This window comes from Chanodichthys erythropterus, chromosome 16 (assembly GCF_024489055.1).
Source record: "Chanodichthys erythropterus isolate Z2021 chromosome 16, ASM2448905v1, whole genome shotgun sequence".
Lineage (NCBI taxonomy): Eukaryota > Metazoa > Chordata > Actinopteri > Cypriniformes > Xenocyprididae > Chanodichthys > Chanodichthys erythropterus.
This window is the reverse complement of record NC_090236.1, coordinates 7,805,573-7,822,140: the sequence shown is the minus strand read 5'-3', so window position 1 is coordinate 7,822,140 and position 16,568 is coordinate 7,805,573. Positions and strand designations below refer to the sequence as shown.

General features: G+C 35.8%; 1 protein-coding gene across 2 annotated transcripts in view; it reads right to left on the bottom strand.

The window, feature by feature from the left end:
* Positions 1-6: 6 nt before the first annotated feature.
* Positions 7-16,568, bottom strand: part of acsl3b (acyl-CoA synthetase long chain family member 3b) — a 30,763-nt gene continuing 14,201 nt past the window's right edge. For both annotated transcript variants that reach the window (XM_067362797.1, XM_067362798.1), the window contains exons 5-17: positions 14,258-14,435; positions 11,990-12,099; positions 11,762-11,900; positions 9,745-9,895; positions 8,575-8,698; positions 8,309-8,380; positions 6,538-6,677; positions 6,241-6,413; positions 4,666-4,740; positions 4,384-4,575; positions 3,788-3,902; positions 3,513-3,670; positions 7-3,053 (exon numbers count right to left, since the gene is read on the bottom strand). In XM_067362797.1, the coding sequence (XP_067218898.1) occupies positions 2,896-3,053; positions 3,513-3,670; positions 3,788-3,902; positions 4,384-4,575; positions 4,666-4,740; positions 6,241-6,413; positions 6,538-6,677; positions 8,309-8,380; positions 8,575-8,698; positions 9,745-9,895; positions 11,762-11,900; positions 11,990-12,099; positions 14,258-14,435 (1,785 nt within the window). In that variant the 3' untranslated portion in view covers positions 7-2,895. The remainder of the gene's footprint in view (positions 3,054-3,512; positions 3,671-3,787; positions 3,903-4,383; positions 4,576-4,665; positions 4,741-6,240; positions 6,414-6,537; positions 6,678-8,308; positions 8,381-8,574; positions 8,699-9,744; positions 9,896-11,761; positions 11,901-11,989; positions 12,100-14,257; positions 14,436-16,568) is intronic.

The window sequence follows — 16,568 nt, the reverse complement described above, 5'->3', positions numbered from 1 at the left end:
TATCATCATCATTATTATTATTATTATTATTATTTGACATTAGGCAAGAGGTACAGTAGATATGGATTTCAGAGTGATTCTCTCTGGTGTAAATTATCTGATACTGACATCTACTGGTGAATAACAAGAGATCCACCTAAATTAAATTACTTGTTCTTCTATAAAATTATATATATAAATGTATAGACAAATCTATTTAAAATAATACAAAATCATGAATATGAACCGTTCTGATGATCATTTCCTAAAAATAATGGCACATGAATAATACTCAAAGATCCCCTCATAATTCACGAAACTTTATTCCGTATAACATAGTTTCATGGCCAAATTACAAATAAATATTGGAGTTGTTTGCTATGACCTGCTTGTTGTAAGACATTAACCACCAACACAGAGGAGAAAAGACCCCAAACCCGGTCAGTAAGAGACTAAACATATTTAAAGGAGGTATTACATCTGTACATCTGCTAAATGCAATTGAATTTCTGACTTAAAAGTCATATTTACAGAGCATACAACAGAAGGAGAGAGAATGAATCCACCTAACATCCTCCTTGTGTGTCTAAAATGCTCAATAAGTCTGTGTGCAGACATTAATCATCATTCTGAATCAAGGACTTCAAGAATGTCAATTAGGATGTGGGTAATGTTGATGGCATGAGCTTATAACTGGCTGTGATTCATTTGGGTTAGTTGTTGCCAAGGTCATGACTGACAGATGAATACACCAATCAGATTATGGAAATAAGGTGGAGCTCTCTCTGGACTAACTGCTGATTGGCCAGCTGCTTGTGGCTGGAACCAATGACATTGCAGGATGTAAATGAAGAACAATCAAGGTGAGCAGTACAGCAGCTCTAAGAGGAGATGAGTCACTCCCTGAATTTGAAGACAAAAATAAATTAATCAAAAGTATAAATTCCTATAAACCACTTTTAATTTCCACTGTGTAAAAAAAGGCAATCAACATCCTCCATCGAGCTCAGGAAAGGCAGACTTGTCTAGTTTAGGAACACCATTTGCTTTCAGTTCCTTTTAGGACAAACAAAAATAATAACAATAATAAAACAAAAGTACTTTCAGTAAAGAGCATCATGTTGTGACGGTAAAGCTGGAGTGTTTCTACAACTAAAGATTAAGTGAATCCAGAAAACATCTCGTATAAAAACCAAAAAAGAAAAAAAAACAAAACAAATGTTTAGTGCTGAAAATCAACAAATATAGTACATTTTCACATAAATAATGAATAAAATGTACAGATTTAGAAACATTTGCCCCGTATTTGCAAATGCCACATTTGTCAATGTCCGAGATACAATATGTTCTTATTCGAAGCTTGTTTGGTTTACATCTCCTGAATCATGCAAAGTCAAATGCGAATCATAATGCATCAGTTCTGGAATCGTGTTACAGTCTGAAGCAGAATATACGCGTCTCTTCCGTTACATCGAAGAGGCTGGAGACATTCATGCTCTTGGGCCCGAACTGTGCGTATCATGTGATGTATACTCCAAATACACAAGTCTATTGCACATTCAAATTCATACGCCTCCTCTTTGCTGAAGTCACTAATCATTTCATACGATGACAATATCACAATATAATAAAAAAATGGCCATTTAAGAAAACAAATGTTACCCAAACTACTCCACTTCAACACTTGGCTCCCTTGCAAAACATCCATGCAACACAATGGCTGACATCACACTGTATAAAAGGAACAAGGTTAAAGGCTTTACAAATTCAGAAAAAAAAAATGAGTTCAAAGGAATATACGCTGCAAGTATGGAGTCATACATTTTGTGTGATCCTTAGGCAAACCCTGTAGAGAGGAGTAAAGGAACGTGGGTGAGCAGAGCGGTACGAGGAGCGAATTGTTCAGATGCAGACCAGATATTGAATGCGGAGCATACACTTGGGTGGACGCCAACTCACTGACACAAAATTTGGATAATGTATGCAAGTGAAATTGGACTCATATAGCTTTCTGTGGTATTAGAGCACATCTCTGGCTTAAGACTGCTCTCTTTGCAGCATTAAAACGGCTTTTGACGCATTAGAACAGCTATCTGGTGTAATAAAGGTCTCTCCTGGTCTGGATTGTTAGGATTTTCTTCAGCTCTTTCTAGGTACACAGTTCTCAATGTGCCCTAGCATCATTAATTTCATACAGGGCAACAATAACAGCCTTTGGATACAAGTAAACAACAGAAGCCGAGGTTCAAAAGTAACAAAACGTCAAGTACACATGCCAAGATTCCATTTTGAGAAAAAGTAACATTGTAACAGATACATTTAGAGAAACATTCCACACACATCCAAATCTTGCACGGCTCACAAATCAGTCCTCAAACATCCCCCAAAAAAATGAAGTCTGAACAAATGGGTCAAAGCTAACAAAGAAATAAGCAACAAAAAATACCGCCAAATTGTAAAACGTTTCCCTGCATAGACTCAAGATGAGAATTCAGTGTGACCGCTTCGCAGTAGGGTGGAATCATCAAGTGCATCTGCCTACAGGATAATGTAAGGGGGCGGGTCTACCAAACAGAGCCAATGAGAGAAAAGGAAGAGAAGTGGGTGGGGTCCAAAAGTCTCACAGTCTGTAGGTTGTATTGTGTCTTTTCCAGGAGTCACTCTTGTGAATCATCTGAGAAAAGTACATTTAGTACCTGCTTCAGCAGGTGGCGTTCGCTTTCGCTCCGTTCCCTCTCAACAAACCATAACCAAAATTCAAGTGTGTCCCCGTTTTGATCGCAGAACATCACAGGAAGCAGGAAGGCAGAGGATTGTGGGTTGTTTTTTTTTTTCTTCCGTATATAGGCATTGTGGCATGGTGTGTCCTAAACCCCTTCCCCCCACATCACACCGCCGGCTGACGCCTGGTTTTATTCACTTGCCGCCGTACATCCTCTCGATATCGTCCTGATAATGCGTTTTTAGTTCCTTGCGTTTGAGTTTGAAGGCGTCGGTAACCAGGCCCGTCTCGGGCGTCCAGGGTTCGGCGCTCAGACGGATTTTCTTTGGGATCTCAAAGCGCTCCAGCTTACCTGTGAATCAGAAAAAATAACAAACCAAAAATGTCAAACATAGTAATAAACAGCAAGAAGCTTAAAAAGATGACAAAATGCTACTATTGCATAATCTTTTGGCAAAAGTTTTGAGTGACATTTTAGGGGAATTGTTTTTTATTTGGGACAGTGAAATTACTCCAGTCTTCAGTGTCACATGATCCTTCAGAAATCATTCTAATATGCTGATTTGCTGCTCAAGAAACATTTCTTATTATCAATGTTGAAAACTGCTGATCTGCTTATTTATCAGGATTCTCTGATGAATAGAAAGTTCAAATGAACAGCATTTATTTGAAATATAAGTGTTTTGGCATTATAAATTCCTTTACTGTCACTTTAGATCAATTTAATGCTGAATAAAAGTATGAATTTCTTTCAAGTTAAATCACTATATCCTATCCACACAATTGTTATTTTGCCCTGTCGTTGACAGACCTGTTATAGCCGCATCGGTGATGATACGTAGAACCTCTTTCTCCATCTCTGGGTGGTTGCAGATCTCTTCCCATGATCCTCTGATGCCCCTCTGCGCAGCAAGGGTGGTTAACTGCTTCTGATTGGGCACCACAAACCCAATCACATAAGACTCATCACTGTGTAAAGAGAGGGAAAAATTTATACATCTCATCTAAAACACTACACAATATTTATTTATGAAGCATGTATGAGTGCTGAATTGTCACAGTATATATGTGCATGTTTGCACTCACCTGTTTGCATAAGCACAGATGTTGTCGATGAACGCGCAGTTTTTGAGCACAGCCTCCACTTTGCCCAAAGACACATATTCACCAGCTTGCAACTTCACCAGGTCCTTCTTACGATCTACACACATAGGCCAAAACCATTTAGAGAAATGTATATAGAAAATACTATGATAAGACTTAAATAGTTCTGAGATTTTATTGCCTGGTTTCACAGACAATGCTTAAGTCTAGTCCCAGACTAAAATGCATGTTTTAGCCATTTCAACTGAAAGCAACTTACACATATCTTGAAGTCCGCCTATAAAAATTCTTCATGCCCTCAAATACCTTGAATTTAACTCTACACCCTTGCCGCATTTCATACATGCAGATCTATTAATATGCTAATTAGCCCCGCCTCCACTCACTCGCACAAGCTCAGAGATCCACTTGGTCAACTGGTTTGATCTTCACATGGTTTGTTTCTAAGGCACATATATAAAAGCTACTTAAATGTACCAACTGAACTAAGGCCTAATCCTGGCTTACTCTAAACCCTGTCTGTGAAACCAGGCTTATGTCTTGAAAGAAAGTTTGTGTGTAAGTGCGTCTCTCCACACCGATAATCTTGAGGCAGCCGTCAGGGTGAAACTCTCCAATGTCTCCGGTACAGAACCAACGCTGGCCGTTCGCATCCACAAAGAAGTCTTCTCGATTCTTCTGCTCATTTTTATAGTAACCCATGGTGACATTGGGACCACCAATCAGAATCTCTCCTCGTGGGTTTGGTTTATCTGTGCTGAAATAACCACCTATGGACAAAAAGAAAAAGACATTAAAATGTGCAAAATTTAATGATATTTCAAATCTCAGTATCTTTACAGTAATAAAGCAGAACTGGCCTTCCTCCCAGTCCTTCAGCATGATCTCTGAACACACCAGAGGAGCTCCGACACGACCGGTGCTGTAATCAGAAACTAAAACAAACACACACAGTATTAACACACTTATTCATAAATTTGACTAAGCATTAATTGAATGTAAACTGGATTGAAGGTGTTGCTTCTATCATATTTTTATATGAGATATAATTTCCCCTCTCTTTACTATTAATACTGCCAATTAATATTCCTGTAATCTAATGAATAGTTCCATTAACCCAGGTTTTTATTCAAGACCCCATGGCATTGATTTGAATGTATTAATTCCAAGGTTCACATACTTTTTGACTTATTATCTAGCAATCACAAATGACTAAGAAAAAGGTAATAGAAATTCATGATTTATAATATCTAACCAATTAAATATTTCCGAGTTGAACATGACACAAAAACAGGGTTTTTTCTTTATTCCTCATGCCAATATGTTATCCAAAATGTAAACGTCTTGGGAGAAACACGACGAGTTGTATTAGCAACACTTTTTAATTCATTTTACAAAAGCTCTCAACCACTTTGGAACTTCAAAAAAGTCATAAAGGGATCGTAAGACTAATCGATTACCAACAAGATCATTTCCTTTTTCAATGCCCAGAAAGCTACTAAAGACATATGAAGTTCATGTGACTACAGTGGTTCAAGCTTAATATTATAAAGCGACGAGAATACATTTTGTGCCTCAAAAATAACAAAATAACGACTTTATTCAACAATATCTAGTGATGGGCAATTTCAAAACATTGCTTCATGAAGCTTCGAAGCTTTACCAATCTTTTGTTTCGAATCAGTGGTTCGGAGCGTGTACAAACTGCCAAAGTCACATGAACTACTGAAGTTTCAAAACACTTAAGACGTAACGAAGCCTCGTTTACTGAAATCATGTGATTTTGGTGCTACAAACCACACGAGGGTGAGTAATAAATTCCATAATTTTCATTTCTGGGTGAACTAACCCTCAAGGAACATTCTTTGCAGGAATTTGAATTTTGAGTTTTTTTTCCTTTGAAACAATCTTAGGATAAGAACATTCTTAAATGTTTGATGTGTTTGTTGCAGTTTGTTGACAGAACAACCTGTCACTCACATGAGATCGACCAATAGCAAACCACAACAATCCAACAATCAAATCAATTCCAGAAGGACAATATCAAGTTCCGACCCTACATTTTTCTTGTTCGAGAAACCGTTTCTCTCAGATATACGTCACAATCGGGGCCTATCGCAACTTCCGATAGTCTGCTGACTTTAAGCTACTTATTCTTATTTTCGACTTTAAGTTAGAAAATAAGAAATCAGCAGGATTCTTTTGTGAATCCGCCCAAGCTTTTAATTCTATATAATTATTTTAATACTAGAACCCACACCCTTGATTTGAAGTACTGACACACCTTTTAATTCTAGAGCTCACACTCTTGGTTTTACTGCACCTTAAAGGACCAATCTGATTGTATTGCCACATTATGAGTTCTGTGAGGTCTGCGTTTAGTCCCCATACTCCTGTCCGGAGCCCTATCTTCACTTAGTGAATCCCATGCTTACACTCGCTGATGGTCCCGGCTCCGCAGGTCTCGGTGAGGCCATAGCCCTGTCCCACAGGACAGCAGAAACAAATGTTCATGAAACGCTGAGTAGCTGCGGATAAAGGAGCTCCGCCAGACAACAACACACGCGTGTTACCGCCAAGCAACGAGCGAACCTTCTTGAACACAAGCCTGCAGAACACAAAAACAAGATGCAAGTGGACATTTAAAAATATAGCAGTGAGAAACATAACTGCATCTGAGCAACCCATTGAGTTTTGGAGGAAATCATTACGTTAATATTATTGTATCATACCTGTCACAGAGAGGCGTGCTGTATCCTTTAGAGATCTGCTCCATCTTGTAGTTGTACGCCAGAACAAAGAGAGTTTTCTGCACACTGCTCATCTCTTCAACTTTAGTCATTACATTCTTATAGATACGGTCCATAATCTCCTACAGACATGATGAGAGAGAAACACTTCACATCTATTATATCAAACTCAATAGCTATAATGACCAGGGCTGGGTATTGACAAATTTCGATTTACAAGCTTGCGATTCGATTCAATTCCAATCTCGATTCAATTTGATTTGTTACAGCACGTCACTTTTTTGTCAAGGAAAAAAAAAGTCTCTTAACTAAAGCCCAAAGTATACTTTGGTCATCTGCATGACATAATTGTCATTATCAGGAGATAATGGCACTGAAGTCATTTGCATGTGCAAATGACTTCAGTGCTTGAAAACAAAATCCACTAGATAGTGCGCACGCACCAAATACGTCTTTCTGCGTTCATGGCCAAAGGAGTATACTTTGAAAGGCTTGCACGCTCAACTGTGCGCGAGACGGAGCAGAACGCGAAAATGAAGTATACCCGGGCCTTCAAGCTGCAAACTACAAGGGGAACCGTGGAAGCTTGTTTCCGCTATGGAATAAAAAGGAAGTTAATTGCGACTTTTTATCTCACAATTCTGACTTTTTTCTCAGAATCGCGAGATATAAAGTCGCAATTGTGAGATATAAACTTCCTCAGAATTGGACTTTATAACTCGGAACTGCAAGTTTTTATCCTGCAATTCTGACTTTATTTCTTGCAATTGCAAGTTTATATCCCACAATTCTGGAAAGGGAAGAAAAAAAAAATAAAAAATTTGTGTGATAAAAAGTCGCAATTATCTTTTAATTTTTTTGTGGCGGAAACAAGCTTCCATAGGGAACCCTGTCAGTTGGTACATTACTATAATATGAAGTGTTAAAATTAACAACTGATTTGTATACAAACATTTATATTGCACAGTTTTTTTTATAATAATAAAGTTATAATATCATATAATGTAATATATTTTTAATGACTTAATTAGGTTTCTATTTGTTTTTGAAATATCAACATTTAAACTGTGGCTGTCATAACTTGATTTCATGATGGATTTATTCAAACATACATTAAACATTAAATATTGAAGAACAGAACTAAAAAATACTGTATATGTAATCTAGTGTATATATTTAGCAAAATGCTCCTCTCGAGTTTATTTTTCTAGATAACTATCGAGCTATGGTCATTGAACGGCTTTTCTGAGGTAAATGTGATGTTCCGTGACAATGTTTACAAGCTATTTTATTGACGTTTTTCCACGGTTGAAACACCGATTATTATATTGTATCTTTCAACATACCTTCTGATGTTCATTCATGAATATAATATGAATAGTTGTAATGATGAAGAGATGAACTGTTCTCATATGCTCTACTGCTCCAGCTGAACTGAGGCGTTACAGCAATCCGTCCCGCCACATTAAAGAGCGCCAAAATGGCATTTATTGTTTCAATTTTGTAATAAAAACTGACAGAATATGAAAGCGGAGACTTTGTTTAATATACAAAGTAACAGCATTTATGAGACAGGAGGCGAGGTTTTGTTCACACATCAACTGAAAACAGCAGAGACTAAAAGATTGATTTCTGGGATTTAAGAATAAAAATATAGGTCCATCAAAATGAGAATCGATTAAAATTGAGAAATCAACATTTTCAACCCAGCCCTAATTATGACCACTGTGTTTATGTGAATGTGAGTTCTTACAGGTACAGCTGCCATCAGTGTTGGTCTGAGCATGCTGGTGTCCCCTTTACTGCCTTTTTTTATTTTAGATGACTGTGGGAGAAAGGACAAAAGAAGAGAAGATATTGCACACTAGATGCTACTATTGCAATTTAAGATTTTCTTTACATTATTAGCATTGTTTGCAGTTATGATGCAAATGCTTTGGCATTCTGAGATTGTAAAAGAGCTTGACTTGGTGATGATGTCACACAGCATGACTAAAGTGTTTGTGTGTGTGTTTGAACCTGGTCAGCAAGAGTCTGGGGTGACGAATATCCAATCCGGCAGCCATGTGACACACACACCAGCTCAGCGCTGAGTTCCAGGACATGAGCAAGTGGCAGGTAGCCAATATAGGTGTCATTCTCACTGTCACAAAAAAAAGAAACATTGTTAACAAAAAATCCTTTATCGTTATCTAAGCAAGCTACTACATTTTGGACAATTTGACAGGCCAGTGTTCAGTCATGCAGACAAAGAAAGCATCAAAATGGCACAAGTACAGCTTTAAAAGTGTTTCTAATGCAAAAACAACTTATTCAGACAATATTCACAATGTCACGCATTACATTTTGGAACAAAGCCACATTAACTGTCCAGTAATACATTAAAGTATGAATAAACAGGAATCAAACTTTCATGTGATTTTATAGATTTAAATATACAAAATCTCTCAAAATTTGGGGTTGGTAAGATTTGTTAAATGTTTTCGAAAGAAGTCTCTTGTGCTCACCAAAGCTGCATTTATTTGATAAAAAATACAGCAAAAACAATAGTATTGTAAAAAATAAAAATAAAATATAAATAAAATATTATTTTTATTTTTAATATATTTTGAAATATAATTTATTCCTGTGATGGCAAAGCTGAATTTTCAGCATTATTACTCCAGTCTTCAGTGTCACATGATCATTCAAAAATCAGAAATGCTGATTTTATTATTATTATTATCATAATCATCAACGTTAAAACATTTGTGATGCTTAATTTTTTTTTGATTCTTTGAAGAATAGAAAGAAAAAACAACCTTTATTTGAAATAGAAATATTTTGTAACACTATAAATGTCTTTACTGTCATTTCTGATCAATTGAATGCATCCTTGCTAAACCAAAATGATAGTGAACATTAGTGAACATGAACCATAAGGTCAGGATCATGGGTAAATTAACTTTATAAAACAGACGCTTTATAAAGCAGTGCTAGTACCGCCAACGTCACGGATTTGCTTCCCAGGCAACCATTTTTTGTCATTAGTGTCTTTAATCATATGGCTGTGATTAGATTTTTCTTTAACACCTTAATTAGTACGTGAAGCACTGCCAATGAATAAAGCAATGGAGATTAGATTTTTTAACAGCTAAAAATAAATGGAGAGACAGAATAACGCTAGATAGAAGCGTCAGAGCGACGTACTTCAGGTTAGGAATGCGTTCAGCCATGCCGGTGATGCCAGCGATGATGTTGCTATGGGAGATCATGACTCCTTTAGGAATGCCAGTAGAGCCGCTGGTGTACATGATCACTGCGATATCAGATGGGACAGGCTGTCTGCGGGACACCATTACTGCACACAGAGAAAGACAGATTCATATCCCTTTATTAGTAGCAGCCATGTTATAGTGCCATTTCAGACAGAACTACTTTGGAGGAAAAACAAACTTTTAAATGGGAAACACTTTGCTGCCAAGATTTTTTGCACATCATCAGAATCTAAAATAAATGTACCCAAGGTAATGTAAATCAAACCACTGGCACCAGTATGCACTAGTTTAATAAACAAAAAGCTGTGAAACCCTTCATCTCTGTCTAGTTACTAAAAACCTTTTTATTTAAAACCACAATTTGTATGTGTTTTGTATATTGAATTAAATAGAAATTAATATTTGACATAATATTAATATTAACATTAAATTAATATTTGATAGTCAAATATAAATTTTTATTTATATGTAAGTACAGCTATGGAAAAAATTAAGAGACCAATTAACATTGATTTCTGAACTTGGAGTGGTCTCTTAATTTTTTCCATAGCTGTATATGCTGACCCAAGGCTGCAGTTATTTGATCAGCAATATTGTGAAATATTCTATTTTCCATTTAATACATTTTAAAATGTAATTTATTTCTGTGATGCAAAGCTAAATTTTCAGCATCATTACTCCAGTCTTCAGTGTCACACGATCCTTCAGAAATTATTCTAAAAATGCTGATTTGCTTCTCAAGAAACATTCCTTCTTTTTAATTAATGTTGAAAACAATGATTCATTTTTTTCAGGATTCACTGATGAATAGAAATTTCAAAAGAACAGCATTTATTTGAAATAGAAATCTTTTGTAAAATTTTAAATGACTTTGCAGTCATTAATGTGTCCATTTCTTTAAAAAAATGTAAAAAAATAAAAAAAAATAAAATGTATATATACATTGTTGTAATTAGGTACAACTAATGTTCATTGGCATCAGCAGAAATAACTGTGGTACCTGTTAAGACTAGCTAGACACTGACAGGCTCTCATAAAAAACAAAGGTCTAATGCTCCAGTGAAATATCTAAACCTTTTATCTCAGTCTTTCTGAAAAGAGAAAACCTGCTCTAATAATGATAACATCTCCCTCTCATATCTCCAGAGGCGTTTTCTAAACAGCTGCTCTTATCTGACACAAAGGCTGAGCGTGTGAGCTCTCAACACCGGTCCGCATGCCCTCAAGTCTTCTTTTCATCTGACAGGAAGATCCTGCCGTCTTTCTTCCTCAACAAAATCTATGTTTACACCTCTTTTGGTCCCTATTATGTCAGTACACTTCAAAACATGACAGAAAGACATGACATTTTTATTGTCAGCAAGCAAAGGCTACTGTGAATTTCTCTCATGCTTATTCTGTATATAGGCCATATTTAGACTCTAGTATATAATATACACTAAAAGTAGTATGTGAACCCATATGTCGCATGTAAATTTAACAGTATACGGTACACATATAAACTAGTGTTCGACCAATATGGATTTTGTGTAGGCCGATGCCGATATCTTGAGCAGGGTGGCCAATATAGGCCTATATAATAATAAAGATGGTAAATAACACCTGCATAACAATTTCTGCAATTAAATTGATATATATTTTAAATGATATTTACTAAAATAATTATCTGAAAATGAATCCATTTGAAAAAATTATTTAAACTAAATAAAATATAAATCAATCAGTAAAAAAAAAAAAAAAAAACACACAAATATGACTGACATAGTGGTAAACTGGATATAGTTCAGCATAGATTGAAATTAAGGATTAAAACTTGCTCGCTTGTGCGAGCCCAGTGACAGCATTAAAAATTTCCCAAATATTGGCCCATAATATCAGCCTTGGTGGTCGACCACTAATATAAACATTTCAAACAAAACAGTATGCTACTTGAGAGTTTAAGCACTTACCATTTTCAGTTTTGGCCCCCAGGTCTTGCACTGCTCCCATGTTGTGGACCAGGATGCCTCTGGGGAGATCAGGCCAACTGGTGGTCTTTATATCAACCAAAATGATGTGCTTCAGTCTGGGCACATCCATAAGAATGGCCTGAGAGAGAGAGAATCATTCAGAGCAATAAGTGACAGCAGCTTTGATATTTCATGATCCCACTGTTGTGTCGTCTGTCGTGTTCTCACCTTGAGGCGGCTCTGCAGCAGATCTTTGCTTGTGATGATGTGCGTGACCTCAGTCTCATTTAGACCATGTGCTATAGCGGCGCCTCCCAATGTAGAGTACAGAGTTACCACTAAGATGGAGAAAAGGAAAATTGTGTAGATAATGAGTTACTGTGCCTTTAAATAAATAGTGAGAGATTATTAATATTATTTAGTAATAATTTCTATTTATTATTTATCATTTAATAAAAAATATAAATCAGTATTTTTATTATTAAACATTTTTATTTATTTACTTTTTTTTAAATTAAGATAAATAAAGAAATGTATCACAATTGCAATAAAATTGCACCATAAAATAAAAAGCAGAGTATTTAATAAAAAATAGTAGGGGTGTAAAAAAATTAACGTGTTAATGCGATTCATTTTTTCTGTTGATTTTCAGTTCATTTAAAGCAATTAACACAGCTTCTGTTTTTTCCTAGCGTTACATTATATGATGAAGCTATAATTTTATAAGTGCTATTAAACCATTAAAGTGCGATAAGACGCAAAAAAAGGGGGAAAGATAAATCTGTCAAATCTGCACTCGCGCGCTTTCTGTGAAGTGGCTCTCTGTGAACAAACACCTAAAAATGCGCACAAGAATGCCACTTCAGGCAGCACGTCAGCAGCGCAGTTTACTTGCCTTTCATACTTGAACGGACAAAAAAAACCCACACAAAATTATGTTGAAATACCCTTTATTGGCGAGTATCCTTTTAAGCAGATTGTTGTGAGTTAAAAAGTGTTAAATGACGTAAAGACAAAATAGGATGTGTGTCAGATCCACGTCGTGTGTGTCACATCTTAAAGTGACAGCAGCCTAATAAACCTGCTTCTGTCATTAAAGAACAAAAGACAAAGAGAAAATCACTCACTGCTCTTGGCTGAATAACTTCTGTAGCTTTAATAAGAATTAATTTATATTCAATTTATGATTTATGCAGTGAAGACTGTGCAGTGTTTATTAACTGTACAGATACAGAAAGAACTACCTGAAAATCTTAAAGCACTGTTTACAAGGTTTACAAAAGGAAAAACAATAACTTTGAGTCAGGTGTGTGTCAAGTCTTAAAGTGACAGCTAATAAACCTGCTGCTGTGTGTCAATTAATGAATATCTGTTAATTAATGTCTGTCAAGTTAATTTCAACATTTACTTACACATTATTAAAATCTTGTTAACATTAGTTAATGCACAGTGAGTTGGACATAATGATATACTGTTCGGTTTCTCACACAAACCAATCGTTTTGTTTCTTAGGACATCAATGTGTCGTCACAAGCCGCAGGGTTTAATTTGGATTTGTCTGTGCATGATTTTTTTTACTCTTATAGATGGTGGTTCCATTGCCTTGCATTATACGACTGACAGACTGGAACGGTTGGAGTTAAAAATCATCATTTGTGCATCATTTTTGGGTGAACTATCCCTTTAATACATTAACTAATGTTTAACTAATGAACCTTATTGTAAAGTGTTACCTTGGGAGCACTAAAAATAATAATAATAGTAAAAAAATACAGTTAAAATACTATTATTTATCCATTTACTTTAAGTTATTGGCTGGGGAGTAACAGCATTTCATAAAGTATACCCGCCAAAAACAATTTTTATATTTGGAGATATCGTAAAGTTATATTTACCACAGGCTTAATTTTACTCATAAACCTAAAAAACCCCCATTATAAAACCCCATATGAAAATCTCCAAAGAACCAGTGGCGAATTAGTCTTCTGGGTTTTGATGTTTTCCCTGCACAACTCTTTTAAGCTCTTTTAACTCTTTTAATGTTTTGAATGAAACCTAAAACTCACAAATTCCTCTTCTGTAACGTCCAAGACACAGGTTGTGGTTAATATTAATCTTAAAGAAAAATGCACAAATGGACATTTTGAAAATCCATCCGGGTACCTTTTGCATACCATCTTCAACATCATAGTGCATCAATAATTTGAGATACACTAATTCACATTTTGAATTGTTTAGCATGTGAATTCGAATGAATCAGTATGAGAATCAGATTTGCTGCAGAATGCATGTGTGTGTGTGTGTGTGTGTGTGTGTGTGTGTGTGTGTGTGTGTGTGCTTGAATAGTGAATAACTTTTTTGTTTTCAGTGTGATATTGGTCTTGCACCTAGTACCACAGCAGTGCTGCTATTTTTTGACCCAATATTTTTATCCTAGTCAGCACAATACAGCGGATATTGGAAACAACACTGTGTGTGCGTGATTTGAATGCTCACAGGGGAAGTTGTACATGAAGCATGCCTGAGCTGCTATGATCCACTCAGCTCGAGTCTCGCAGAAAATGGCGATGTTACAAAGAGGCTTCTGACCCAGAGCGGCCAGCCCGCTACCAAACCTCTGAGACAGATGGAAAGTTTCTTCATACGACAACCAGTTATAATCACCCAATATCACCTAGAGAGTGAGAGAGAGTCAGAGTTGCATTGTACTGAAATTCTCAGTGGCTTACACATTAGCACGTGACTTCTTTTCAATTTCATGTAAACAGTTCTGGACAACAACAGGCCAGAGATAAACTCTGTTTACAGAGAGAGACGGCCACTGAATTTCTTACTGTAGAGCTCAAGAGAGTTTGTGAGCGAGTTCTCTTGGGATTTGTCCACTTAACCTTAGACACACTCTATATATACTTGAATATTGTGCAAGTATATGTTTAGAAGAGTGTTTAAACCATTTCTCGTGGAAAGGGCTATGCTCACACTGACCGCCGAAATCTGATTTTAGTCACACTTTTTACTCATTTTATTGAGTATGGCCTGATTAAATTAATCAAAAGTGACAGTAAAAACATTTATAATTTTGTTTTATATTTTAAAGTAATTTAGAATTTTTTTAATATTCTATTTTTTTTTTTTTTTTTTTACAGAATCCTGAAAAAAAACTAGTACATCATGGATTCCACAAACATGTTAAGCAGCACAACTTTTCAACATCGATAATAATAGACCTTAGTCTAGGTAGAGCCATATTCAATTTTGGAATGAAAACTAGGCTGTAAGGGATAGGAGTGCAGTGTGTTCAATGGTTTTTACTGTTTAACAACATACATATTATTCAGCTGATGAAACTTTCCAAAAAATAATTCAGTAGACAAAAACTTCACAAAACTGTTTTAAACAATGTGAAAAATTATGTGCCAAAGACTTCAAGTCTATCCCTTACAGCCTCGTTTTCATCCGTTTTAAGTTCAATATGGGATCTAACCTGACTAAGGTCTATAACAAATGATTCTTGAGCACCAAATCAGAATGATTTCAGGAGGATCATGTGACTCTGAAGACTGGTGAAATGGCTGCAGAAAATTCAGCTTTGCCATCACAGGAATAAATTACACTTACAATTAAATTAAATGTTATTTTAATTTTAAATTTAACAATATTACTATTTTACTGTATTTTTGATTCAATAAATCTAGCCTTGGTCAGCAGAAACTTTTCCAAAACATTAAAAAAAGAAAATTTAAAAAAAATGATCTTTTTGCAGTCTGAACAGCAAATGAAATCCAAAAATTCACAAAAAGATGATTTTTGGATCTCTCTTTCAGTCTAAATAGTGTGATCAAAACTGAAGTTGTTTTATTGCAGACTCAACAAGTTCAGTGCCACACATATAGAGCTTTTCACACTTGAAATAGTTAACCCTGCACAGCAAAATCACTAGAGTTAAATCAACTCTGCTCAGAGTACATGGTCCCTCTCTGAATAGTGTTAAAATAACACTGAAGCAAAGTTAAAGTTAATGAGATAGTTAAGCGGTTAATTGATGATTGAGCATTAGTGATGAACACCTGCTGTTAACAAGCAGAAACACTGAAGAAAAGAGAAACACAAGAACTACAACTGATTTCAGTCAGTCTTAGATTAAATCAACTGAAGATAAAAGACATTATATCTCTCAAGATCTCAGCAGAGGAGGATTGTCTTTACTTCAGTGATTCTGCTTGTTAACATCACTTAATTATCTCATTAACTTTAACTCTGCGTCAGTGTTACTTTAACACTATTTTAAGAGGGACCATATGTACTCCGAGCAGAGTTGATTTAACTCTGGTGATTTTGCTGTGTGGGTCATTCTAAACCCCGGGTAAACGGAATCCTGGGTTATCTTGCTTCACGTTTCAAACTGCTCATAATTTATCCGGGGATAACAAGTAATCCTGGGTATTCATAAACTGACATTTCATTCCTAAACCCTGGGTTAATGTTCCTATTTGCATTTTCGCAGTGTCAGTGTCATTGATTGGATAAACGCAGCACGCAGTACTATCGAGTTTATACTGAATGGACATTTCAGACTATAAAAAGGTAAGAATGAAACAGTCTCTTCTTCACTAAAATTGTCACGTTTTCTGTCAGCATCTGATTTTTTTCCTATCAAACGCTGAATTTACTGTTTATATACAATACGCAGTGTTTCTGTGACCGTCCAAAGCAGGCAAATACGAGCACGCGATTGGTTGTCTGTTGCTAAGCATCTAGCTGTAACATTCTAACACCGCATCATTTCACACTGTACAAGTTTGGCACC